Genomic DNA, 24,955 nt, shown 5'->3' with positions numbered 1-24,955 from the left:
GGGAAGCGGAGGGCATGCAGGGGAGGGCAGTGCCCACAATCACTGCTCTGCCTCAAACACCCACAGATTTAGCTGCAGCTGTGCTGACCAAGCTGGGCGTGAGCCCAGGGCAAGGCTCAGACCCCTGCTTGTGCATCCACAGCGGGATGCCTCAACTGCTTGGCCACCACACCCTGTCCTACTACACACACCCGGGGTTAAATATAACGTGGGGTTACTTTCTCTATCCTGCCATTCCTGTCTTCGTGGTTTACCCGTGACTGTACATAAATGCACCCATACAGGGATGGCCGTGCCGTGTAGGCAGGGCTCTGGAATTACAGTATCTCTTTCAGCAGGTCAAGCTGCGGGCTTGTTCAGTAGCGTTAGTATCTCTATGGGTTATCAAACCCAAAGGCATTTCTGGGCTGTTCAAATGTCAGCTAGCCCTGGAAAATCTTGGTATCAACTTAGCATCTCCCTTCACAAAACAATTTTTAATCTTCACTGGCTTGTGTCCTGCGACCGGCTGAAGTGTCTTATGGCATAGCCTCACTCACGTCTCATATCACAAGTGTGCACTCATCTGGACCTAAAAACCTCATCTTAACCAGATCTGGAGGCGTTTGTCCAACTTGGTTCCTCGTGACAGATACGTTGGGGTTAGCCCCATCCCTGCCGCCCAGAGATGCACACACAGCCCCAGCTTTTGCTTTCACCTCAGCCACATGCGCTGTCCGAGAGGCACTTCGAAAAGCAGCCCTGCGGCCACAGGTCTGTGCTCTCAGCTTTGCCTCTCAGGAAATGGGTTACTGAGGTGAACACGGCTGCTGCAATGCTGATGACATTGCAAGGAGCAGCTCTGGGACTCGCGTGTGCTCTGCCCTGCAGCAGATACCATCAGTGCGCCTTGGCGGAGGAAATTGCCCAAGCACAAAGTGTGTGAATAGGCGCTCAGTGCCGCGAGGCCAAGGAGCTGCTTTGTCACCCCCCACCTTGCTCTGCACTTCGTCACTCCCGTATCCAGACCCAAAGCAGTAGCTCAGCTTCCCAAACAACTTTTCCTCCCAAAGCATCTGCTTGCAAGAGCAACACTAGCACTGCTACTGGCATCTGAACGAGTACTGATTTTTGTATTTATGTTTTCCAGACATCTCTTTCCCTGCCCTTTCCGCGTGTTTATCCTTTGCAATTCCTGCTGACAGGATGTGGTCTTCCCCTAGCAGTCAGGGGCACAAATGGATGTTAATGAGGTTGTGTTTGTCTTTGAGTTAGCAGACTAAAGTCTTCAGTATAACCGCTAGAGGTTTGCTCACTGGTGTGACTGCAGTTCCTTATAACTGATCCCCACTTGGCTTGGCTTGATTTTATAAGGCTGTGTCAGTCTTGATTGCCACATCTTCACACATATAATCTGCAGGGTCTTTTCTAAGGAACACGTGTGGTTCAGATGCATTGCAGGCTGCCTGTACAAATCTACTCCAGCCCTAGAGAGGCAGTCATTTCCAGCACCTCAAATTTTTCATAGGCTGACCCTGTGCCCCAGGTGCCCTCGAGCCTGTGCCTACATGGGGTTCCCTAGATATACTCCCAAAACAATTTGCCAGCGCACGGCATCAGGTGAGACAACTAGCATGTATGTATGTTAATCCCAATCCCTGTTTCACCCACAGGCTAATTTTGACACAAACTTTGAAGACAGAAACGCCTTTGTGACCGGCATAGCCAGGTACATCGAGCAGGCGACGGTGCACTCCAGCATGGTGAGTCCCCTGGGCACTGCCCCGGTGATGCTGAGCCACGGCGCGTGCCCTGCCCCAACAACGCCTCTCTGTGTTTCAGAACGAAATGCTGGAGGAAGGCCACGAGTACGCCGTGATGCTTTACACATGGAGGAGCTGCTCACGAGCCATCCCCCAGGTACCAGGGCCCTTTCCATACAGGGCTCTGCTCAGAGCACCTGTGTGGTTTTGTCTTGCATGGGTTAATTTGGGCTGAAGACTGAAGCAGATAAAAAAGTTGAAAAGAGAGGCCATTGAGGGTTCAAATTATCCTCCTAACTCCACCTAAGTCTCAATCACTGATCTCAGCAGCAGCTAGCTACTCCAGAAGAAGCAGGTCCCTGCTGCTGCCCTAGCAAAGGACATCGGCTCTGCACCCTTGTGTATGACAGGGGCAGCTCCATCCCTGACCCTCTTAGCAGCACCTCTCAGCTAAGTCACACTAGCCACAAATGAAGCAACTGTTTGTGGCTGACAGTGTTACATATATATATATATTTCCTGGTTTCAGGACCGTTTCCCCAGCTCCCCAAAGCAGTCACACTTGAAGTCACTTCACGATCGCAGGACCAGCCTGTGTGTCCCATAGCTGCACAAGGACGCAGCTGGGCACAGCTCTGGTCCTGCTCAGCGCTTGGCATAGTGCTCTGTTTTGCTGCTTGGATCCCCATCCACTGCTCTGTCTGGAGATTGGGTAGCCTTTGCTTTAATTAAAACAATGCTCTTATTTCCTTTCCAGTGCACCACTGGAATATTTTTCCCTCTCATGTTGTGGGGAGATGCAGTTTGCTTCAGGCAAAGGCAGTTAGTTTTTGGAAGTTGAGAGTCAAATGATCAGATCTGGTTTATATCACACTTCCTGACACCACTGCATGCTGTGTCTCAACTTCAGTTAAAAATTGCTCCAGTGCTGAGTGGGACTCTTGTGTTGCATGAAGCAAGATGGCTAGCTGTGCACCACAACAGCCGGTGCTCTTGAGACGTGGCAGATTTGGACTCTCCCTGACTTGCATGGAGCAGAGTGGGCAGCTGGGGCAGCTTTCTGCATCCCAAACTGGTGCTGGGGCGCTGTCTCTGCTGTCATGGAAGCCCTGGAAGCGTCAGTGTTGAGCCAGGATGTATGAAGGAGCTCTTCACTATGTCAGAAACATTTCGGGAGTGAAGATCAGCCTCCCAGCCAGGTCTCCTCCAAACGCCCTTTTTTGCTGCTTCTGTACCTGACGGTCCTGGGTTTAACCATTCTGCTCTACTGCTGGTTCTGTTTCAAATGTTTTTCAGTCCTCTCTCCAACCAGAATCCTGCAAACACCTACAGACATGAGTAAGGTTGCCCATGAGGCCCACTGAGCCGTGATTCAGACTCCAGCGCAAAGCTTGTCATCCGCAACACGAGCAGTGCTGGAGCACTGTGAAAGCGCAGGCTGACAAGGCAGCTGGCAGATGTAGTGCACATCCATTAACTCTACTGATAAAAGGGCTTGCAGCACTTCCGTGGAGCCAGGAAAAAATATTTCCACATGGCTGACAATGCCCATGTTAACGGTTCCCTGGGAAAGGTCAAACCTCAGTTCCCCTGGGTTATACTCTGCTGATGGTCTGACGAGATCCAGCCATGGGGAGATTGCTGATGCTGATTAGATTTTTGCTTATCTCCCATTTACATCTGATGCTGTGCTGCTGTTGCCTGTGCTGGCCACGCTAGCAGAAGGCAGGCTATGGCTGAGCTGGTGGCAAGACGTAGTTACTTAAATTTAGCTTCCTAGGACTCACTTAGGATAAAGATGACTCACTTCATTGCTACTAGTCACGTCCAAGCCCAGGGATTTTTAATGGGTCTGCAACAGAACCAAAGTGATCCCAGCAGGACTAGAGCAGAGCCATAGCATGGTGCCTTGTGTTGCAAACTCCCACGGACACAAAATCTAAAATAAATCTATGGTACAACATTCCCACATTGTATAGCAAGTGCAGACTTCATTTTTTGTGTATTCTACTCCGGACATTAGAATATTTCATTTCTCAGGGTCAGGATTGTGTCCATTTATAACAAATTGAGAGGATTTCACATCTGAGAAAAAGCCCTTTCTGCCATCACCTGTTGCCTTGAAAACAAGCTCCCTCTGGAGTCCCTCTGTTGTCCTCAAATGAGGACAGGATTCAGTGTGAAACAAGCAGAAGTTGGTGGCTGGTGCAAGTCCACAGCTGTGTTAGAAACAATACTGATGGAGATGGTTTGTCTTTGCACTGCAGGTGAAATGTAATGAGCAGCCAAACCGAGTGGAGATTTATGAGAAGACAGTAGAAGTCCTGGAGCCAGAAGTCACCAAGCTTATGAAGTTCATGTATTTTCAGGTAAGCGGTCAAGGGGAGTAGTAAAAATAATTTATTACTTTGGTGTGAGGTTCCTGAGCAGGGCTGTGCTGTGCTGTGCCCACCACGCCAGCCTGGAGAGCCCTGATCTTGTGGTGTGTTTATTACTTGCAGTTACCTGTCCATTTATCCCTTGCTCAGCCCCAAGCTGGGAGCGAACACACCTATGCCCTTGAAGTTCATGGAGGACCACAACTGTAGGAGCTAGTTGATGCCACCGGCTCCTGTTTTTCTGGAGTGCTGGCTGGTGGAGGCAAGGGCTGTTTCTGTGCTGACAGCCTGGTGCCAGCACAGCTCACTCTTCAGCTCTTCTCTCTGAAGCAAAGCTGTAAGGAGTGGAAGGCTGATGGTACAGCTGATGTGTTAATCCTGGCCACGGTACCTGTCCAGTGTGAGAGCACTGAAGCTTGCATTTAGCATTTGCTGAATTTGAGGCGCTTGAGAAGATAACAAGCTTAGATCCCAGCAGAGCAGTGACCACATAGCCAGCAGAGCTGCTCTGGGCTTAAGGGAACTCTCTACATCACCACCTGCATTTCTAACTGGCTGCAACTGGGTTTCACTGGCATATTTGGGTTTTATGTCCTATAAGTTGTAACACCCCACCTAAAGGACCAAAACATGATTTGGCAGAACACGCTGCACTCAGGGCAGGCACAGAGGATTCAAGCCCTGCTCCTCCCCTCCAGCACTGAGGACATTTGTCTGTAGTGGTTTGAAATGCTGCTTCATTGCACGGTGACAATGGAGGGAGACCCTGGAGCCTCTGTCCCCATCAGGACAAGGAAGGAGAAGTGGGTGGAGGTGGTGCTGTGTGTGTGCGAGTCCCTGCTGTGGTGACCGTGTCCCGCTGCCTTCCAGCGCAAGGCCATCGAGCGGTTCTGCAGCGAGGTGAAGCGCCTGTGCCACGCCGAGCGGAGGAAGGACTTCGTCTCTGAGGCCTACCTCCTCACGCTGGGCAAGTTCATCAACATGTTCGCTGTCCTGGACGAGCTGAAGAACATGAAGTGCAGTGTCAAAAATGACCACTCTGCCTACAAAAGGTGAGGGGCGAGAAGCAGCCAGCGCAGGGACGGGGCTGGTCCTGGTCTGTCAGGAGGCATTGCCCAGCTGAGAGATTGGGCAGATGTAAGGGGGCTGGAGGCTGGGTTTCTGTGCTGTTGTAGGCTCTCCGTGTGAGTTTAGCAAACATCAGAGCTCTGTGTTTTGTTTCGCAATTGGTAAAATGAAGAAAGAGCTAAGCTGTATTGCAGGGGGGCTCTGAGGCTGCAGCTCTGCAGCTGCAGGTGAGGTGAGGTGAGGAAGGTGGGTGGTGAGGACCTGCACTCGGTGAGCCTTGGTGACGCTGGATTTCTCCCTTCCAGAGCTGCCCAGTTTCTGCGGAAGATGGCAGACCCCCAGTCCATCCAGGAGTCCCAGAACCTCTCCATGTTCCTGGCAAACCACAACCGCATCACGCAGGCAGGTCCCGTTCCTCCGAACCAGTTCACCTTCCCACGTGTAGGCAGAGGCAATGGTCTCGCCAAGGCTGAGGGTCTTTCAGACTTAACTGCCGCAGTATCTGCCTCATTTGTTGGGTCATTTCCACTGACTGTTGTTCTTTGGGTCAGGCAGTATAATTCCAGCAGTATTTCTTTCCAGTGGATCATCCTGGGTAGCTTTGGCGGTCTGTTTGTGTCAAGACAAGGATAAAGGTCTAAAAGGTGCAAGAAGAGCTCTCAGGGGGCTTTCTCACAGAAACTCTACTTTTGTTTTCCCCAGGAAATCCATCTAGTCTGTCTCTGCAACTGCATGGGGACTGTAGATCAGACACCAGGGGCCTCCACACTCCAGGCTCTATAGCTTCTGCTAATTAGATAAAATATTGCACAGAGACAGCAGACAATCAGAAAGTCTGCTTCTGAGGCAGACCCTTTCTTTTCATCTCACTGTCTGATGCTTGGCTGCTATGATCAGTCTGAAGGGGAGAGCTGTCCTACAGAAGGAAGCTTATTCTGTACGGGTGGTACCATGAGGTTGATCTTCTATCTGTGACTTAAGGAAAACACACAGACTTTTTTTTTTTTTTTTTTTTTAGGAAACCTCTTATCATTATGCTCTTAGTATTTTTCCACTTATTCCTGCTGTTCCTTTGTCCATGTGGATAATGTGATCCCTATTGCTGTTTCAGTGTCTGCACCAACAACTAGAGGTTATCCCTGGCTACGAGGAACTGCTTGCTGATATTGTCAACATCTGTGTGGATTACTATGAAAACAAGATGTATCTCACGCCCAGTGAAAAACACATGCTTTTAAAGGTGAGATTCGGTCATATTTATGGGTTTGAGTGTTTGGGCAGTTCCACTTCTGTTTTAGTAAAATGAAATTCCCTTCCAGGACAATGCTTCTCTTCATTTTCTTTATTTTTAGCTCCTTTGGGTTTACGTGCATCTCTTCTCTGGTATCCAAGCCAACATCTTCTGGACACAATGCTTGATATGAAATGGGGAAGTTTTCTGCACGCAGCACCAAAGCTGCTTTCCACTTCTGCCTGTTTCTTTTCTGATCACAGTTACCTTTTGTCTTCTGCTGGGATACCTCCATTCCCCCATTTCCTCCCCATTTATCCCTCCTTTGTGGCTTTGTAGACTGAGCATGGATGAGGGTCAGAGATGTCCCACCTCAGTGCTCTGAAGTGGCACCTCTGCTGGGCAGTGCCATTCTGACCTTTGTGCATGTTCTCGTGTAAAAATCTTCTTTCCTCTCTTCATTTCGTCTGCTCTTCCCCATCTCCATCTCTGTCTTTTCCGCCAGTTCTTCCCAAGGTTGCCAGCAGCTCTGCCTGCTTGGCACTAAGGTGGTGCCAGCTGGTGGATGAGAGCACCCGGGGTGCTCTGCACTCTCCAGAGCTGGAAGCGCTTTTTCATTTGTATATGGTGTGCAGGAACACAGTTTTGACCTCGGTAACCTTATAGGATATGCTAAAATCACCACCAACTTTGCAACCCTGAATTTTCTTCTTGATACCCATCTCCAATAATAATCAGAAGACAGATCACCATATAGGTTTGGTTTCCTGACTCTGAAGAGCCCCAAAGATGAACATGCCAAAGTATCTGCTTACTTTTTGTGTTTGTCCTTACTGTAAGTCAGTTATTACAGTGATTACAGTCACTATTACCCTAAAAACTTCATTACCACGGATGAGTCAACTGAGGTTCTTTGAAGAACAATGTTGGTATGTTTAATATCTATAATGATCTGTACTGAAATAAAGGGAAAAAATCAACCCAGGAGAATATTTAAAATGTTATCAGTTCTCTGGGAGCAAATATTTGCCTTTTTAGTACGGGTGAAGAAGACTTTTTGGTTGTTATGTGTGAGAGAGGAGGAACAACTGAGAGTTACACATTTTTGCAGAAGCTTTCCATCATGTGTCCCCTGTCTGCCACACGTCCTTGCAGATATGTGCACACTTTATACAGTTTTCTCATGAGTGTCAGTTGCCACTGAAATGGGCTTCCTCATGCTAAGCAAATGAGAACTGTCTGACTTGTACAGCTGACTTCACGTTATTGAAACCTCGCCTTTCTGTCTTCTCCAGGTGATGGGGTTTGGCCTGTATCTCATGGATGGGAATGTCAGCAACATTTACAAACTGGACGCCAAGAAGAGAATCAACCTTAGCAAAATAGACAAATTCTTCAAGGTCAGTGACCTGTCTGGGTGAGGCTGGAATTAACTACAGACCAATGAATTATGGGCTGGTATCATTGCACGCACTGCCAACAAAAAAACAAACCACAGGAATCACTTACAGTTCCAAAAAAAAAACACCCAAAGGGTCAAGAAATTACCTAGACTGAAGGATGAGAAATGGGATTGCTGTGAACATGCATAGGTGGGTGTAGCGTGGGAGAGATGAGCGATGACAGCCCTCCTGCTGAGGGGTGAAGGACGGGGATGGCGCGTGGGAAGCTCGTGTTTGTGGATGAGGGAAGGGTGTGCCAGACTGACGCACACTTCTAGCTCTGGGCACATTTTTGAGGCTGGCTTGCAGTCTTCTGAAAAGTACCGTGATTTCAGGCCACCAGCAAACCTGGATAGGTTTGCTGAGGTCTGTGTGGGTGATGGCTGTGTGCTCCTTTCCCTCAGTTCACTGCTGAGCTGATGTGCTGAGGGACAGGGGACAGAACTGGCCAGCCAACATGTCATTGGCAGTCTTACTTGGTGTGTAAGCTGTGCTCCCTGTAGGGCAGAAAAAGCTGCTTGAGGAGATTGTGTTGGCTGCAATTTGCAGGTGCTCACTGAGTTCCTCAGGGGGCTCATCTGGTGGCTTTGGCGCATCCTTTTGTCTTTTGAGATCATTTTTTTGAGGAAAGGTCTGCAGGAGCTGGGTGCTCCCAGTGACACGGAGGGAAGCAGCTGTGCCCCATTTCCATGCGCAGCTGAGATCAGCCCTGGGCTGGTCCACAGCTGGAGGTCAGGCTGTAGGGAGGATTTGGGATAACCCTGTCTGCTTCCTCCCCAAATGTGGTGTGTGTACAAGCTGTTAGTGGCATATGGAGGGGAGGGATGAGACTCCGATGTCTCTGCTTGATTTCACGGCTCGCGTGAGCTCAGCACAGTGCAAGCACCTCCTGTGGCATTGCAGGGTGAAGTCATTCTTCTTGTCTATTGCTTCTGTACACAAGGCTGGGTCTAGGAGGCTTTTTGGGTTTGGAGAAGATTAGTTCATGGTGGGATACGGCAAGGGACAAACATGTTGGTGAGCCTGGATGGCTGATTTCAGGAAAGGCTGATGTACCTGCTGCTGCATCCTCAGCCCGAGTGAGTGGGGGACTAGTTTATCCATCTTTGCACCATCTCCTGGAGACAGCTCTGGGAGCAGGGCTCTGACACCCGCGTAGGGAGCTACAGCTCGACACCGTAACCTCACAGATGGGCAGATAATGAGATGGCAGAATGTTTCCCAGTCACTGGGGAGATTGCTGAGGACTGCAGCTCTGCAAAGGAGATTTATCAAGCCATTGCTCAAAGTCTTCCGAGTTTTTCCTGGTTCAGCTTTGCTAGTTTTACTGAATCTTTGCCTCAGTTTAAATCCAGCCTTCAGCATTGCATGTAGAGTTTGGTCATCTCGGTGTGTTCAGACAGATCTGTTGTTCATTGCAAAGTGGTGTGGACCATCAGAGAATCGGACTGGTAAAATATCTTCCACTGCATGGAATAACTTTCTCCTTTCCAGCTTTTTTTTCCACTTGCACTCTCCAACATCTGCTGTGGTTTCACCTAATCAGTTAAGTACCACTCCAGACTATCAGATCTCAATAAGAAAAGGCCAACTACTCCTTTTACTACATCTGCTTACTGCCTTCTGATTAAATTTCTAGTGGATTGACCAGGAATTTGAGTGCTGAAAATGAACTACCCCTTCATTTAAACCGTTTATGAAAGTGCCACTGGGAATCTCTGATGACAGCATTGCACATCCTCCACACAAACCAGCCTGAGAAGTGTGATATTAGGACAGTGAATTTGCCACCATCTTCCCTGTATTTTGGGGCTAGGCTTTTGTAGCTGGGTGACAATGAAGCTTCTCTTTTTGTTTTTGAAGAATTGTAGGTAGCTCTTGGCTGAATGTAGTTTGCAACTGAAAGCTTAGTCCAGCAGGGACCTGTCTGAGCTTGAGGCACATTCACTGCACTTAGAATTTGTTTCCCTTCAAAATTCTCCTGAGATGTAAAGGGAGAACAAAGCCGTGTTATATAGCAGACAGACACTGACTGTGTTTTTGTTTTCATGGAGAAATTGTAAGACACATCACTAACAGCCACAGTGCCAAAGTAAAACCTGAGTCCCAAGAGAAAGATGCCACATCTCCGGCAGTCCAGGCAGCAGAGCAGCCAGCAGCTCCCCTCCCCAGCATGCTGCCAAAATACCAATGTGCTAGTTTTTATCCCTCAGTTCTGTTGAGGATTATGGCGGGAGGCAGTAAGTGCTGTTTAAGAATACAATTCTCTCTTTTTGGTATAAAAAGACCTTTTTCTCTCACAGCTGATGGTGGTTACAATACTGAACCTTTCTGGTACTAACCAAGCCAGTATCAGCAAACCCTTGTATCTAGAGCACTTGCAGGGAGTGATCTTACTTGCACAAAAAAAAAACAACACCTTGTGATAGTTTTCGGTTGCTTCCTAGGTGTGAAAAGGCCCTGCATCCAGGTTTGCACCTTGCTTTGAACAGCCTGACACCTCCTGTAGCTTCAGAGATGCAGGATGCCACTTCGTAGTCCCTTGTGTCACCCTAGGGACTCTCCGCCGCGTTTCAACCATCTTTTGTTTTCTTTTCCAGCAGCTGCAGGTGGTTCCTTTATTCGGCGATATGCAGATAGAACTGGCCAGATACATTAAGACCAGTGCTCACTATGAGGAGAACAAATCCAAGTGAGTGCCTGCCATAATGTCTCTTGGCTTTGTGTGTGTCCCGAAAGCCATGGGAGCTGCCACTCTCCCTCCCCGGCGTGCGTGAGGTCTGTGCACGGGTACCTGTGTGTGTCCCCAGGGGGTGCACACCCCAGCGTGCCTGCCTCTGCGGCCACCTGTGTGTGCACGTGTGTACCTGTGTGTCCCTGCATGGGAGGACGTCCTCGCTGGCTCCGTGGAACCGTTCCCATGCCCGCAGGCAGGCAAGCGGGCATGGTGCGCGGTCTGGGGCGGCCGCTGAGTGCTTGGGACGTGTGAGTGTGAGCAGCGTGTTCCTGCTCTGGAGAGATTTTAATCCACAGTTTTCACCCCGAGGACAAAATCCTCCAGAGCATGAACACAGCACCAGATCGGTAGGCAGGGCGTCTCTTCTAGCTCAGGCACTTTCCCGTGTAGAAGGGGAGCGGGGATGAGAATTGAACAGGGTGGGTCAGGTGCACTGGAAAGGAATAAATATTGTGGGAAAAAGACAGAAATGGAGTCTTTCCAGGCGTACTCAGTTGTCGTGGCATGGGGTATGTAGTGTGGCTTCACAGTATGGGTTCAAAGCTCGTTTGTTGCTCCCATCAAGAGAGTTTGCAGGTGTCACTTCAGATCACACCACTCATGTGCGAAGGCCCAGTTGTCTCTGTAGCTTTTCATGGTGCTCAGTTAGTGTTAGAAGCATCACTGGTAGGTTTGGACATCCTCAGAATAGCGTTTGCATCCACATATAAGCAAAGCCCATCCAAGCTCTGTTGGCTGTAATCACTGATTGCAGCCTGGCTTTCACCAGCGAGCGACCATTCGCCTGTGGGACCAGGCTGCGTGGAAGTCAGATCTCTCCATCACCTGTGAGAAGCAGTCTAGCTGAACAGCCAGCAGGACAGGAACTAACCAACAGCCTCATCGCTGCGCCTGTTTGCTTTTCCCTTCCCCACGGCGGGTCCTGCTTTCTGCCGCTGCGTGGCTCGCCCGGGAGCGCCCTCCCCTGCCCTCCTGAAGGCTGGTTGAAAAGTGCCAATTGATTTTTTTCACAAGAAATTTGAAAACAGCTTCACAGAATTTCCCAAGCAAAAGGTTTTTGATTACAATTGAAAATTAAAAAAATAAAATTCTACAAAATGTAAATTTAAAAAAAAAAATTGAAAAAAAAATTGGAAGGGAAGATTGTCTAAGAATTGACACCTTTATATCCCAAACTGTTCAGAAAGCACATTTCAACGAAACGTGTCAGCTGCATTCATTTTCTCATCTCAAAACCAAGGTAGCTCGCAGGCTGTTTACCTGTGCACAATTTAATGTCTGTCTCAAAATCTGTCTCCCAGGTCTTTGTGCTGCACCTTACTAACCGATGTTTCTTCCTCACTCACTTGTTTTCCCAGCAAATTGCATGGGGCTTCCAACACTAACTCTGCCAAGGTGGTTCCATATATTCCCCATTTCTTACTAACACTGTTTTTGTCACTTTCTTTCCCTCCTTGTCTCCATGAAAATGGAATTAATTGGTGTTTTTCCTGCATGGCGTTTTGTTTCTGCACTGTGGACTAGATTGTATGTGGCAGGGAGGGCTGGGGCAGCCCTGGCCACTCCTGCCAGCCTGCCGCTTGTCTGGTGGGGAGCACGGGACATTGAAACGGGTAAGAGTCGAGCGATGGGACTCGATGGTGGGAGGCTGGATTTCACAAGGGATGACATGGTCCAGCACTTCCAGGACTTTCCATCTCCACAAGCATTGGCAACAGGAGCTAACAGTGGGAATGCATTTTCATGTGTATGTCCATGTCAGAAGCAGGTTTCTCACCTCCCTTTTGTACAGCCAGTCTAGATTGGAGAAGAAGACTATCTATCTTAGGACAGTCAGTCATTCAGGGGAAAAAAAAGCAGGATCTGAACATTTAAAAACCATTGTGATGATGGAGACAGATGTGAGAGTCTCGCTGACAGACATCTGTTTGCACAAAGCATTTTGATGGAGCCGTTCTGGTTCTATGTCAGTGGCTAATAAAGGTCTGGGAAAAGTGAGATGTTAAATTAGAAAAACCTGGTTCGTGCTTATTCTGACCACTGCTTCATATGACTGTGCCACTGAAAGGGGAGAGCTGCCTTCCCTTTAAGACTCCTTTGCACTGTTACAGAGTACATGTGGTTCAATGCAGATGAAAATCTAGTGCTTTTAATCATCTCCTCCTCAGTTTACTCCCAGGGTTGCCCACTAAGTTAGTAATGTGAGCAGAACCAAAAAGAGCAGAAGGGCTGTTTCCATGATGGCCCCTTGCAGGGTCTTTCCTTGCAGCAGAAGGGCACATGACCAGCCCTGTAGGACCCAGAAGGATGACCTCTAAGGAGATGATTATCCTTAAGTTTAGTAGAAGGGATGGAAACGGTGATGGGGCTCTGCAGTTTGTCCTTCCCTGAAAGCTTGCCAGACAGCAGCCAGCGAAATAACCACCTCTGCCCGTGGGGGTAGGTGAACCCAACAGAGAGAGCAGCCTTTAGGGGAGATGGAGTAGAGGTGTTCTAACAGAAAGGTGAGGCAAACATCCTTGTCGTGCTGTTGAGACCACCTCTGGAAGACATCACACACCCTGGGGATGAGAGAGAGGACATAGGCTGCCTTGTAGGTGGCATGCCTAGGGCACGTTGAGGTGAAGAGAGCAGTTGAGCAAAAGGCTTTGTCCCTGGGGGTGTCTGAGAGGAGCCCCATGTCCCGTTCTTGAAGCCATTGCTTTTTTGCCCAGGTGGACATGCACTCAGAGCAGCATAAGCCCCCAGTACAACATCTGCGAGCAGATGGTGCAGATCCGGGACGACCACATCCGCTTCATCTCGGAGCTCGCTCGCTACAGCAACAGCGAGGTAAGCTCAGGGTGGTCGCTGTGATCCTTAGACAGGCGAGGCTGGGAGGGGACAAATGTGGCAGTAGTGTGGACATACTGTGCCAAGGACATACAATGAGGAGGGAGAAGAATACACATGAAACTATATCAATCCACTCTTCGATCCAGCAATAAAAAAGCAAGTTATGAAAGGTCCCTGCCCGTTCAAAATTGTGTGCACTGGAAGCCTGCTCTGCAAGCTCCTGCTCCTTGGCCGCAGCTCAGTTCAAATAAGAAGGAGAAATATTTTTGCAGCTAATTGTTTATCATCGACCGTGGGTGGCAGAACACCCGTGTCTTGCAGATGGGTCTTTCCTGTTACACTGAGCTATCGGTCAGGGCTTTGAGGAGAGTTCTCCCCAGCAGCTCTGTTGATCACTGAATGTCATAGCCCTTTCTGATGGGATTGAGACTGTTTTCTTGCAAATGTGGGTTCCTCATTCATCACTTTTAATTTAATGATTTGTTAGTGTTCTTAGCCTTTTTGTTTTGGCATTTTTATGTGCTTTTTTGAACTTTAAATCAGTAAAGGCCTCTAGAGGAGTTCAGTGGTATTAGACCATCACAAAGCAATGGGAAAATGGAATGAGAGGGTCAGTTATTTGCTCTGAGGTTACAGGTCAGACTCATTTTTCTGTAGGAAATAAATGGACCACCTGGGTAATAAGAGTCCTGCCAAGTTATACCTCTTTTCCCACAGGATTGTATATGCACAGTGCTGTTTTAGCTTGATCATAAGGTCATGGGGAATTCTTTTCAGATGGGATTTGAGAGAGAGAGATCTGCTGCTGCTGTTTGGCTCAGCCAAGGCACCGCAGCGAGCTGCTGACTCTAGCCCTGATGTGATGTGATCTTCTCCAGGTTGTCACCGGCTCAGGGCTGGACAGCCAGAAGTCAGATGAAGAGTACAGGGAGCTCTTCGATCTCGCTTTAAGGGGACTGCAGCTGCTGTCCAAGTGGAGTGCTCATGTCATGGAAGTGGTGAGTGCATCAAAGTGTGTAATTACCTCCTCTTTCTGGGCTAAGGTGAGCATTTCAACACAGCACACAGTGCTGATTGTGGAAAGGTGAGATTGCTTGCATGCCACCTAACTTCAAACCTTTGACAAATATGCTACAATCAGACAGCTAATCACCCCAAAGTCTCTCTGAACCAAATGGAGAAGCAGAGCTGGCTCATCTCTCCTTAGAGCTGAGCTGCCCTTTGCAGGTGCAGGGCGCCCCCAGTAGCATTAGAGGAGGCTGGTGACTTCTCACCTGAATACCTCTGCTAAGTACCAAAAGAAGGGTGATAAGTCTGGGTCTTTAACACGTAAAATTGTAATTCAAATAATGATGGAAATTCTTATTTTGGAAAGTTTTGACCACACCTTAACACAAGTCTATGGATGTCAGAAGCCCGATATGACTGGCACCTCCCAAATAAACAAAACCAATATTCTGTACAGTGATAACAAACCCAGGAAGAAGCATATATTCAGCTCCCAAAATAGTGTCAAACTGTAGTAAAGTTAGGGAGTGTTTTTCTGACAGAGCCCTCTTTAATCCCTGCAACCCTTCTTACTCATTGCAATGTTAACAGTGCATGTTTCCATTTCCAGTACTCTTGGAAGCTGGTTCATCCCACAGATAAGTTTTGCAACAAGGATTGCCCAGGAACAGCAGAAGAGTATGAAAGAGCCACCCGGTACAACTACACCAGTGAAGAGAAGTTTGCCTTTGTGGAGGTAAGTGCCAACTGCTGCCTTGTTTTGTAGTGCCATAGCAGATAGAGTGGCCTGGAGATCACGTTTTGTGCACTTTGCCCCAAATTATCTAGGTCACTTGGAAAAGTCGCAAAGTGCCAGATTTTTTAAAGTGTTTCAAAGTATTTGGACTGCAGTTTTCAAAGGTCATCTCTTAGCAGCACCTCGCAGGTGTCCACCAGCAGTGTGGAAGTCTGCTTCTGAAAATCACTAATTAAATTCTTCCCAGCTTCTAAAAGGGAAATTGCAGTCCTTCCTTCATCCAGGTATTTTGCTAATCAGTCAACAACTGCTGTTATGGATTAGCATTGAGCAGCTTGAGGACGGGGCAGTGAGCAGAGTGGCACCACATTGAATTGTACCTTTTTCTTAAAGTTTTGACTTTGCTTAAAATATAATTAAGAGTTAGTAAGAGCCAGTAAGGATTGTTTTCTCATCCATATTCTGTTCTCATCAGATCTGTCCAAGTCACACAGCTGCACCCACGTGGGGCACGTGCAGTCTCCCAGGACTGGGTGTTATTAAAGATATCAAGAGATTGGGAGTGGAAACAGGGTCTGCCAAGGGATAGGGGCCATTTCAGAGAAAGTGGTACTGGAAATGTTTCACCAGTTCATGGTGATCCTTAAAGCAGAAAACAAAACTAATAAAGCCACATATTTGCTGTACCCAAGTTACTTGAAGAGAATTAATTTAGTACCAACTTATCATAATGGTGGATTTATGGACCTGTCCATACAAAGGAAAACTGGGAAGTACATCTGTTTTTAATTTTTGCTTCAGGTAATTGCCATGATCAAAGGTCTGCAAGTGTTGATGGGCCGGATGGAGAGTGTCTTTAACCAAGCCATCCGCAACACCATCTATGCAGCCCTGCAGGACTTTGCCCAGGTGACCCTGCGAGAGCCGCTCAGGCAGGCAGTCAGGAAGAAGAAGAACGTCCTGATCAGGTTGGTCTTTCTTGAATGTAACACAAAGCTGGTGTATTTATTTGTGTAATACATTTGTACTATATAAGCATGTGCACCTGCAGACAGCTTAATATTATACAACCAGACAACATACCTTGGCCAGCAACTCTTCTCATGGTCAGTTTTGAACATGACTCCCCGCAAAACAACTTTTTGTCTCCCCACCTCATATACTTCCCACCTTGTATATGCACAGCAGTCAGTATTTTCACCTTGCAGTAAAATCAAGTTTAAGCACTAATTTCCCTCCTCCTACCTATTTCAGTGTTCTTCAAGCAATTCGGAAGACAATTTGTGACTGGGAGGGAGGTCGAGAGCCACCAAACGATCCTTGCCTGAGAGGTGAGAAGGATCCTAAAGGTGGATTTGATATTAAAGTCCCACGAAGAGCAGTAGGACCATCAAGTACACAGGTATGTAAATTTCTGTCTCCTGAGTAAGAAATTAATGGTCTTACTGCCATGTAGGAGTCTCCCATCCCATGGGTTGGCAGCTGTTTCCGTGGGATTTTTAGTAACATAACATTATAACTCAGTAACGTCATAACTTACAACATCGATAACTCACATGCTATGTGTTAAATGTTGCTTTGATGCCTTTTGTTCCTAAAGCCTCCTTTTTTTAGGTTTATGATTATTTCTAGTTCTGAATGATGGTGGCCTATAGGGCTGAGAGAGTAGGGTAGAAACCAGTCAGGAGAAGCGTTATTTTTTGCTGCAGAGCACCATGGCAGTGTGTGGTGGTATGTCACAGGATAGTAACTACATGTTAACTTCCTTCCAAAGCTCTACATGGTGCGGACCATGCTGGAGTCCCTCATAGCAGACAAGAGTGGCTCAAAGAAGACTCTGAGAAGCAGCTTGGATGGGCCGATAGTCTTGGCCATTGAGGAGTTCCACAAGCAGTCCTTCTTCTTCACCCACCTTCTCAACATCAGTGGTGAGGCTATGGCACGGGGAGGCTTGAATCCAATTCTTGCACGCTTAGACAAGCAAATGTATGTATCTTTGCTCTGCATTGACCTATGCAGAAGATATTCCTTGATTTTTCCCAAATGTTCTACTTCTGCCTGATATAGGCTTGCTTCTAGGTAGTAATCATTATGTGAATGGGAATGAGTCAGCAATAGCACAAGAGACATAAACTGTAGTTTAGTTTCTAGGAGTGGGGTTTTCTTTCCATCTTAGCCAAGCTTCTGAGCCACTAGGCACAGAAGAAATCTTCCCAAGTGATTTTGAGCTGTTGAAATTTTCTTCCTGGAGCTCTAGAGCAAAACGAACAATCTCTTCTTCCTCTTCTATTACAAAGTGCTCAGACAGCATGAACAGAGTCTTTGTTTAAAAGCAGAGACATCCCAGAAAGCAGTTTCATGCCCCAAAACAGTCCAGTATGACACCACTGGAACTGCTTCTTGTGCTCTTGCCTCTCTCTCTGCCATCCCTAGAGAGTAACTTTGGTGCCCTCCCACTGGGGGGATCTCCTCTGTGTTTCAGAAGCGCTGCAGCAGTGCTGCGATCTGTCCCAGCTCTGGTTCCGGGAGTTCTTCCTGGAGCTGACCATGGGCCGCCGCATCCAGTTCCCCATCGAAATGTCCATGCCTTGGATCCTCACGGACCATATTCTGGAAACCAAAGAACCCTCCATGATGGAGTAAGAGCTGATGGGTTGTGGTGGGTCTGTGCCTTCACTCAGGCTTGCAATTTTCTTTTGGAGAAGGGTAGGCTGGTGGTGAGCAGTCTCTTTGACAAGGAAGGAAAAAAACAAACTGTATTTCTTGCCTTGCTGTCACATGAGTGTGCACTGTGTGAATAACTCATTAGCAACTGCACACTGGCTGCTTCCTGACACTGGCACTTGCTTATGCATCATAAACCAACACTTGGCAACTGCTGTATTAGGATCAGCACACAGCTTGGTGATAGTCATCTGCACACAGCAGCCAGCCAGCATGTGCAACCAAAGGGATGTGGGCCCTGGCTGAAGCACTTAAGCACTTTTTTTTCTTTATACAAGTGATAAGTGATCAGAGGAATTGCTGTTCTGCAAGTACAGTTATGTTCATAATAATATTCCTCATTTGGAAAGCTTTGTTTACCATTTCATAACCACTGTGAGGGCACTCTGTGGAGTCAGGGCAGAACAACATTTTTTAATGGCAGAGAAGGAGCAAGTGTTGATAGAAAAACTCACAATTAGGACACGTCCAGGTCTGTTCTTGCTGCTTCCAGCAACTCAGACAGAGGGAGTGAGGTGGAGGGATTTGAGGGACTGAAGTGAGAGGAGGTGAAAGGAGTGAGGTCAGAAAAAAGCCAGTTCTTGCACTGAGTCGCTGCTGTTTTTGCTGATATGCTCCAAGGCATGATCTGTTTTCTTGCCCTCAGGTATGTACTGTACCCCTTGGACCTCTACAATGACAGCGCATACTATGCCTTGACCAAGTTCAAAAAGCAGTTCCTGTATGATGAAATTGAAGCTGAAGTAAGTCTTTTTCATCTTTATTGTATGGAAGGAGCTCACTGGGGTCACATTGCCCTGTTTGACAGCCCAGCCCAGCAGTGCAGTGCATTAGTTGTAGGCATCTCCTGAAAAATATAGCCCATGAGAATGAGAAATTTTCAGAAGATCAGAATATTCTGATAGCTGACATGCTCTGCTGATTAAATGCTTCAGCTCAGCAGTGCCCACAGGGACCAGTGGAAGCCAAATGCTATTAAACACTGGGAGCCTGGAAGAGTCTGTCTGATGGGCAGAAGGTTATGAGGCATCAGAGGAAAATGAGAACCCAGAGATCCCTGCAAGAGAAGGATGACTGTGGATGGGGGACTGGGCCCTCCAGGAACATTTAGAAACTATAGGCCAGAAACATAACTGCAAATTTCTGCTTATGTTTAGCATGTGAGATCTGCAGTGTGGTTTTTAGATAACCTGACATACATGTGTGTATTAAATTAGAGCTCTGTATTGCATTGTATCGATCTTGCATGAGTAGGAAGGAGCTATTCTGTGTTAGTGACACCCTCATGATGTCTTGTTTTTTCTCCTCCAGGTGAATTTGTGCTTTGATCAATTTGTGTACAAGCTGGCAGATCAGATCTTTGCCTATTATAAAGCAATGGCTGGCAGGTAGGAGAACCTGACTGCTTCTGCTGAGTGATGATTGTGCTGCATCCAAGTCGCTGTTAACCAAAAGGTTCCCCTCAGGGAGTAGCCGCTGTGGGTAGACATAACAAAACAGATCATCCTTTCCTCACAGAGCGTGCTATCCGTGTCACACCAGTGTAGATGGGAAAAATGAATTAATGATGGCAAGGCAGACATGGCTAAAAGTGAAATAAAAATAATTCATATCCTATGTATCTATTTGAGTGCAATTTATGAGAGCAGCAGCAAAGTAAACCAAGCCTATTGAAGACATGTCCTTGCTTGACACTTGTACCAGACAGATGAGTGGAAACCTCCCATCTCTAAGAAACAGGGATATGCACTTGTCCTCACCCTAGCAGAGCAGCAGGACTTGTAACGACTAGAAGGATTCTCACTGTCTTAGATCACTCTTCAGACAGCTGCCTGCCTCCAGCTGGAGAGACAGGCCCTTGGTGACTTTTCCTCCTAACCACTGAAAGAACGTGGATGAACTCTAATGAGAGTCTTCCTCTCATGTCCCCAAAGGTGAACCAGGTCTTCAGTCTAACTCTGCCAAGAGTTTTGTCTCTAATCACATCAGGCCTTAGAGAAGGAGAGCAATCACCACCACCAGCAAACTGTTCCTACAGCAGACCGTCAAGGAGAGAGCATACCTGTGGGATCGCCCCACTTCCTGGCACTAGTGATATCTTTCAGCACAATCTTTTATCTTTTTGGATGATTTAGCTGTAAGAGCCAAGAATGATAGCAGCATGGCAGTCCCTAGATAACAACTTCTGCTCTGTGATTTAGTAGTGTGTGGAAATTTTTTTGGCATTCAGAGCAAGTTGAGAGGAAGAATGAAAACAACTCTGGAAAAGATCCACAGAGTAGCTGGTTGTGCATGTTTCCTTTTTCCTGACATTGTTTTCCTTTTTCAGTGTTTTATTGGACAAACGTTTCCGGGCTGAGTGTAAGAATTACGGGGTGATCATTCCGTACCCACCATCCAACCGCTACGAGACACTGCTCAAGCAGAGGCACGTCCAGGTACACTGCAGGCAGTAGACTCTGGTATTCTCAGCTCTTGGTCTCTTATCCTTTTGTTGGCAGCTGGCATCCTAGTGCTGGGCTCAGTCAAGACCAGTGCTCTAATGTGAATGGTTGAACCTGCTTCTGACACACCACGCTCAGGACATGGGGCCGGAGGGGGCAATTAATTAATTATGTTATTATAATTACGTTAAGCTTCACATTTCCATCCTTACTTTCCTAAGTAATAGTAAACCCAACAGAGTCATTTGTATTACCATTTTCACATTTAAGCAGCACTGGATATTTGGCTTTAACTTCCGTCTATTAAAAACCAATCGAAATACTAAAACAGCTTGTCCCCATCTGTATATAACAAACAAATATTTTCTCTTCTTTTCCCAGTTGCTGGGTAGGTCAATTGACCTGAACAGGCTCATAACCCAGCGTATCTCAGCAGCGATGTACAAATCATTAGACCAGGCCATTAGCCGCTTCGAGAGTGAGGACCTGACATCCATAGTGGTAAGAACTGTTCCCGACTAAAACAATAAATATTGAGAATAATACACTGCTGTGAATACAGAGTCAGCTGTCTTCTGCCAGAAGTCCCACCTACAGTAGGTTTCAGCCAGACATGCATTCTCCGTTATGATGCTGAGTCTCTACTGTTTCTACTTATGAAGCCTTAATTGCATTATTATTGGGCCATATCTGTGTAAATCGTAAGGTAACAGTCAGCAGTTAAATTTTGCAGACATTATAGAATAGAGTCCTGTGATCTGGGAGTGGGAAATCTTAACTGTAATTCCCTCTGTTGGCTGCAGGTAGCTGAGATCGCTTACGTGCGTACAGGATTTGCTGCCTTTGATACTTTACAGGAGCATCACAGTCAAGTAGTGTAAAATTACCAGTTTCCACCTCCGAAGGATTCTGTTGTGAAAGCCAGCCAGCACTCAGTGGGGAACAAATTATTTTTTCTGCCTGCAAGTTTAGGAGATACTGGAGCAGGACCCCCTTGAGTAGAAGTGCAATTGGCCTCAGCCACTGAGTTAAACTGATGCCTTTAGCATTTGCTACATCCTCACCTGGGAAGTTGTGTGTGGGGTGTGGATATAGAGTCATCCCCTTGGCAATTAAATCAGCTGTTTCTGTTGTCATCTTGGTAACACTTTTGCATCTGCCACTGCTTTATGTGCTGCAGGAGCTGGAGTGGCTGTTGGAAATAAATCGCCTGACTCACAGGTTGCTGTGCAAGCACATGACTTTGGACAGCTTTGATGCCATGTTCCGGGAGGCCAACCACAACGTCTCCGCACCCTATGGGCGCATCACCCTCCATGTCTTCTGGGAGCTCAACTTTGACTTTCTACCCAACTACTGCTACAACGGATCCACCAACAGGTGAGGAGGAAAAGCAGGGCAGGGGGCATCCAAAGACCCTGTGTTTCTTTCCAACACATCACACCTGCCACATAAAATTCACATGCATTGCAGTGAGGTTTTTATACCAAATGAAATGCAGCAGCAATGGAAAAAGTTAAAGCCCACCAGCTCCTGCTGGCCTTGAAAGCTCAGGTAACAAATTCGAGCACCAAAGTTGGACAGAGACTGCAAGCAACTGAGGTAGTTTGGTTTAGAGGGCTGTGACTCCACAGCAGAACTGTGGCAGCTTCTCAAAAAAAAAAAAAAAAAAAAAAAAAAAGACAACAAAACCACCTTTGTAGTATGTTAAACCAATGTATTTTACATCAGTGATAGATTGGAGCTCATTCGTGTAGCTCAGGTACTGCAGTTCATCCCGGACCGCTCAGTGTCTGCACTGACCGTGGTTAACCAGGCACTGACCGCTTTCCTCCCCGTCTCCTGTGCCCACCACAGGTTTGTGAGGACAGCAATCCCCTTCACGCAGGAACCCCAGCGGGACAAACCGGCCAACGTTCAACCCTATTACCTCTATGGATCCAAGGTCAGTAAATGAGCCACAGCAGCCAGCAGGGGTGGATGTTGGAGTCCTTTATTTAGGAAGAAAGCAATGCAAGAACTAGTTCATTAACAGTGTGGTGGATGCAAATGTACCGGGTCACATTGCTGTGTGAAACCAAGAAGCCATGCAAGAAGCAGCTTCACTGTGCTTTTTGCTATTGCTTTCTCATATTTTTCTCTGTAACATGCCTGTGTTAGGGGGCACTGACACTGCTCTGTGCTCATTGGCACCAAGACCAAGTCACATCCATCTAAATGCAGAGAGAGGAGAGTGAGTTGGAGCTCCAGAGCAGTGCTGCTCCCCGAGGAGGGTGTTACTTCAGGAATCCTGTTTGTAGTTCAAAAAGGGAATTACTAAAATACTTCTGTGCAAATGTAGACAACTTATTACTGACAAAAAGCTCTTTTGTCAGGCCATGATTACTGTTTATACAAGCATTACGAGGGCTTGGGGGGTGATGCTAATGGAGAATCACTCAAGCATGAAACTACTGGAGTGGAGTTTATTTCTTGTGTACATTGGTTGATGATTTTGAAGTGAATCTACAGTACCGATGCAGATTAGATAATGACACTACAGTCAGCATAGCCTGGCTGTTCCCAGAAAGCTGACTTGGTTTCCTTTTAAAAGCCGCTCAGTAAATGAGAATATTTTTGTCACTTGACAAAAGCCTTTCTCCCTGCGGCTAATATTTCCACCTCATGTTCTGCCCTGGGACAAACAGTTCCCAACACAGATGCTTGTGTTGGCAAGAGCTTGGGAAAAACAGCACGAACCAAACTTCTAAGCAGGGCCTCCCTTTTGCTCTCACTGAAGGCCATGCTGTGGCAAGATGGCCCTCCTGTCATCACTGTTCTTATAGGGGAAGAAGCAGCGGGGGGAACTATATGGGCTCTCCCTCATGAAACTGGAGCTCCTCATTAGCACGGTGGTCATGGGCACTTCCAGAAGCTCCTCTTTCAGCCCGTCACTCGAGGGACCATCCAGCGAGCTGCTGCCTTCTCCCACTTCTTCTGAGCTGCCATCAGGCTCCTTCAGCCTGGACGCCCCGCGGCACCGTGCCGACCAGAACTGCAGGCAGCCGTAGGCCAGGAGAGCTATGAAGCAGAGCAGCAGCAGGCTGCTCACCATCCACATGGAGGTGGTGGGCTCGTGCTTCGAGCCCCCGAAAAGCAGGGGGGGTTGGTCCAGCGTGTGGAACGTGGTGCAGTGGTTGCTGGAGGGGTAGGAGTTCTTGCACGTGATGCAGAGGACGTAGATGGTAGAGGGCGTGAGTCGGTGGAGGACGAGGGAGCTGAGGGAGTGGGGAACTCGCTCCTCACGGTGGAAGTTTTGGCGTAAGTAGCCAGCGAAGACGCTGTTCCAGTTGGGGCGGTACATGACGTGGTAGTAATTCTCCGGACAAGGGTTGTTTGTGGCCCAGGAGACCGTGGCACTGGTGTAAGTGATGTTGTGCACTTCGATGTTCATTGTGCCCCTGAAACCAGAAGCAGGGAGAGGCTGAGTTCCCCAATGCATGTATGGGCTCAAAGGCCACTGACATCAGTGCAGTCTTTCCACCAGCTTTATTAGCCTTTGTATTGGACTCTTACAGGCTTCAGGAGAATTCCCTTTGTTTTTTGTAAATGACTAGAATGTACAGCCTGTCAGATAAGTCATGAATGTCTCTGCACTATTTTTTGTTTGTTTTGCAAATATTAGTCACTAAAAAAAATGCATTTCGAGAACTGTTAAGCACTCTCTAACAGAAAGGTTCCTCTCAACTGTCTTTAGACTTTTCAGCAAACTTTTAGAAATTGAGTAACTCAGGTGACTGCTTTGAAACCTCCCATTTTTGCTGTAGGCTCCTACACTCACAGGGAGGTTGTGGAAATTAAACATAACCTGTTAAGGCACCTGCCACAATCAATATTTTCATTTCTAATCCTGCTGCTTCCATGACTTCCATGCTCATGGCTGTTACTGTCTTTTCTCTCAGTCACCACCTCTCTTCCTTGAATGTAGAAACTGTTATATGCCCCTTTGCAGCTGCAAAGAGAAAGCGACTGTAGGAATTGAGCTGCCCAGAAGGTAGGAGGGAGCTTTCTCTACTGACAGGAGGAGTGTTCCTGACAGGCTTAGATTAGATGCTAGATTTTAGGTGGCTAAAATTACCAAATTTGAATTCTGCTGGTGCCCAGACTACTCTATCATCCTGCTGCTTCTTGGAAAAATAAATAGATAGATAGATAGATAGATAGATAGATAGATAGATAGATAAATAAAACACCACCTGGGACATAGGGCATACTTTATGCTCTAGTTAGATTTTGTACAAATCTCTTTGCGACTCGTTGTCTATATAAAAAGCTTTTTTGCTTCCGTTCCCATGGAATAGAAAGGATACTGCAAGTGTGATTAACATAAACTGATTACTAGGCTAGCTCCAGTTTGCCTTGTGGAGTTTCCAATAGAAATCTTGATTTTACACCTAAATGTCACATGGAAAAGCTGCATAATGATTAAATAACTGTTTTAGGCTGTTGCTGCACTTTGCATACCTAACTTGTTGCTTAATAAAGTCTTTCTGTTCCTACAGCATCTCACACTGTGTAATATCAGGATCTGAAGTGTGAGATCCGAAGTCTGGTGAAATGTAATATCAGTG

General features: G+C 47.2%; 2 protein-coding genes across 5 annotated transcripts in view; one reads left to right on the top strand and one right to left on the bottom strand.

Moving 5' to 3' along the window:
• CYFIP2 (cytoplasmic FMR1 interacting protein 2) overlaps positions 1–24,955 on the top strand; it is a 50,172-nt gene that overhangs the window by 6,694 nt on the left and 18,523 nt on the right. For 3 of the 4 annotated variants that reach the window (XM_032196657.1, XM_032196659.1, XM_032196660.1), the window contains exons 3-23: positions 1,653–1,742; positions 1,822–1,899; positions 4,010–4,111; positions 4,991–5,172; positions 5,494–5,590; positions 6,300–6,428; positions 7,715–7,819; positions 10,462–10,553; positions 13,313–13,430; positions 14,312–14,431; positions 15,052–15,177; positions 15,979–16,145; positions 16,432–16,579; positions 16,952–17,105; positions 17,660–17,816; positions 18,548–18,644; positions 19,213–19,289; positions 20,231–20,339; positions 20,727–20,846; positions 21,526–21,725; positions 22,203–22,290. In XM_032196657.1, coding sequence (XP_032052548.1) covers positions 1,653–1,742; positions 1,822–1,899; positions 4,010–4,111; positions 4,991–5,172; positions 5,494–5,590; positions 6,300–6,428; positions 7,715–7,819; positions 10,462–10,553; positions 13,313–13,430; positions 14,312–14,431; positions 15,052–15,177; positions 15,979–16,145; positions 16,432–16,579; positions 16,952–17,105; positions 17,660–17,816; positions 18,548–18,644; positions 19,213–19,289; positions 20,231–20,339; positions 20,727–20,846; positions 21,526–21,725; positions 22,203–22,290 — 2,556 coding nt within the window. The remainder of the gene's footprint in view (positions 1–1,652; positions 1,743–1,821; positions 1,900–4,009; positions 4,112–4,990; positions 5,173–5,493; positions 5,591–6,299; positions 6,429–7,714; positions 7,820–10,461; positions 10,554–13,312; positions 13,431–14,311; positions 14,432–15,051; positions 15,178–15,978; positions 16,146–16,431; positions 16,580–16,951; positions 17,106–17,659; positions 17,817–18,547; positions 18,645–19,212; positions 19,290–20,230; positions 20,340–20,726; positions 20,847–21,525; positions 21,726–22,202; positions 22,291–24,955) is intronic. The other variant, XM_032196661.1, reaches the window with a different exon arrangement.
• On the bottom strand, positions 22,620–23,797 carry FNDC9 (fibronectin type III domain containing 9). Its single transcript, XM_032196662.1, has one exon. It carries the CDS (start codon positions 23,776–23,778, stop codon positions 23,116–23,118), a length of 663 nt encoding a protein of 220 aa, XP_032052553.1. The 5' UTR covers positions 23,779–23,797; the 3' UTR covers positions 22,620–23,115.

This window comes from Aythya fuligula, chromosome 14, assembly GCF_009819795.1.
Source record: "Aythya fuligula isolate bAytFul2 chromosome 14, bAytFul2.pri, whole genome shotgun sequence".
Lineage (NCBI taxonomy): Eukaryota > Metazoa > Chordata > Aves > Anseriformes > Anatidae > Aythya > Aythya fuligula.
This window is presented reverse-complemented; position numbering and strand designations above follow the sequence as displayed.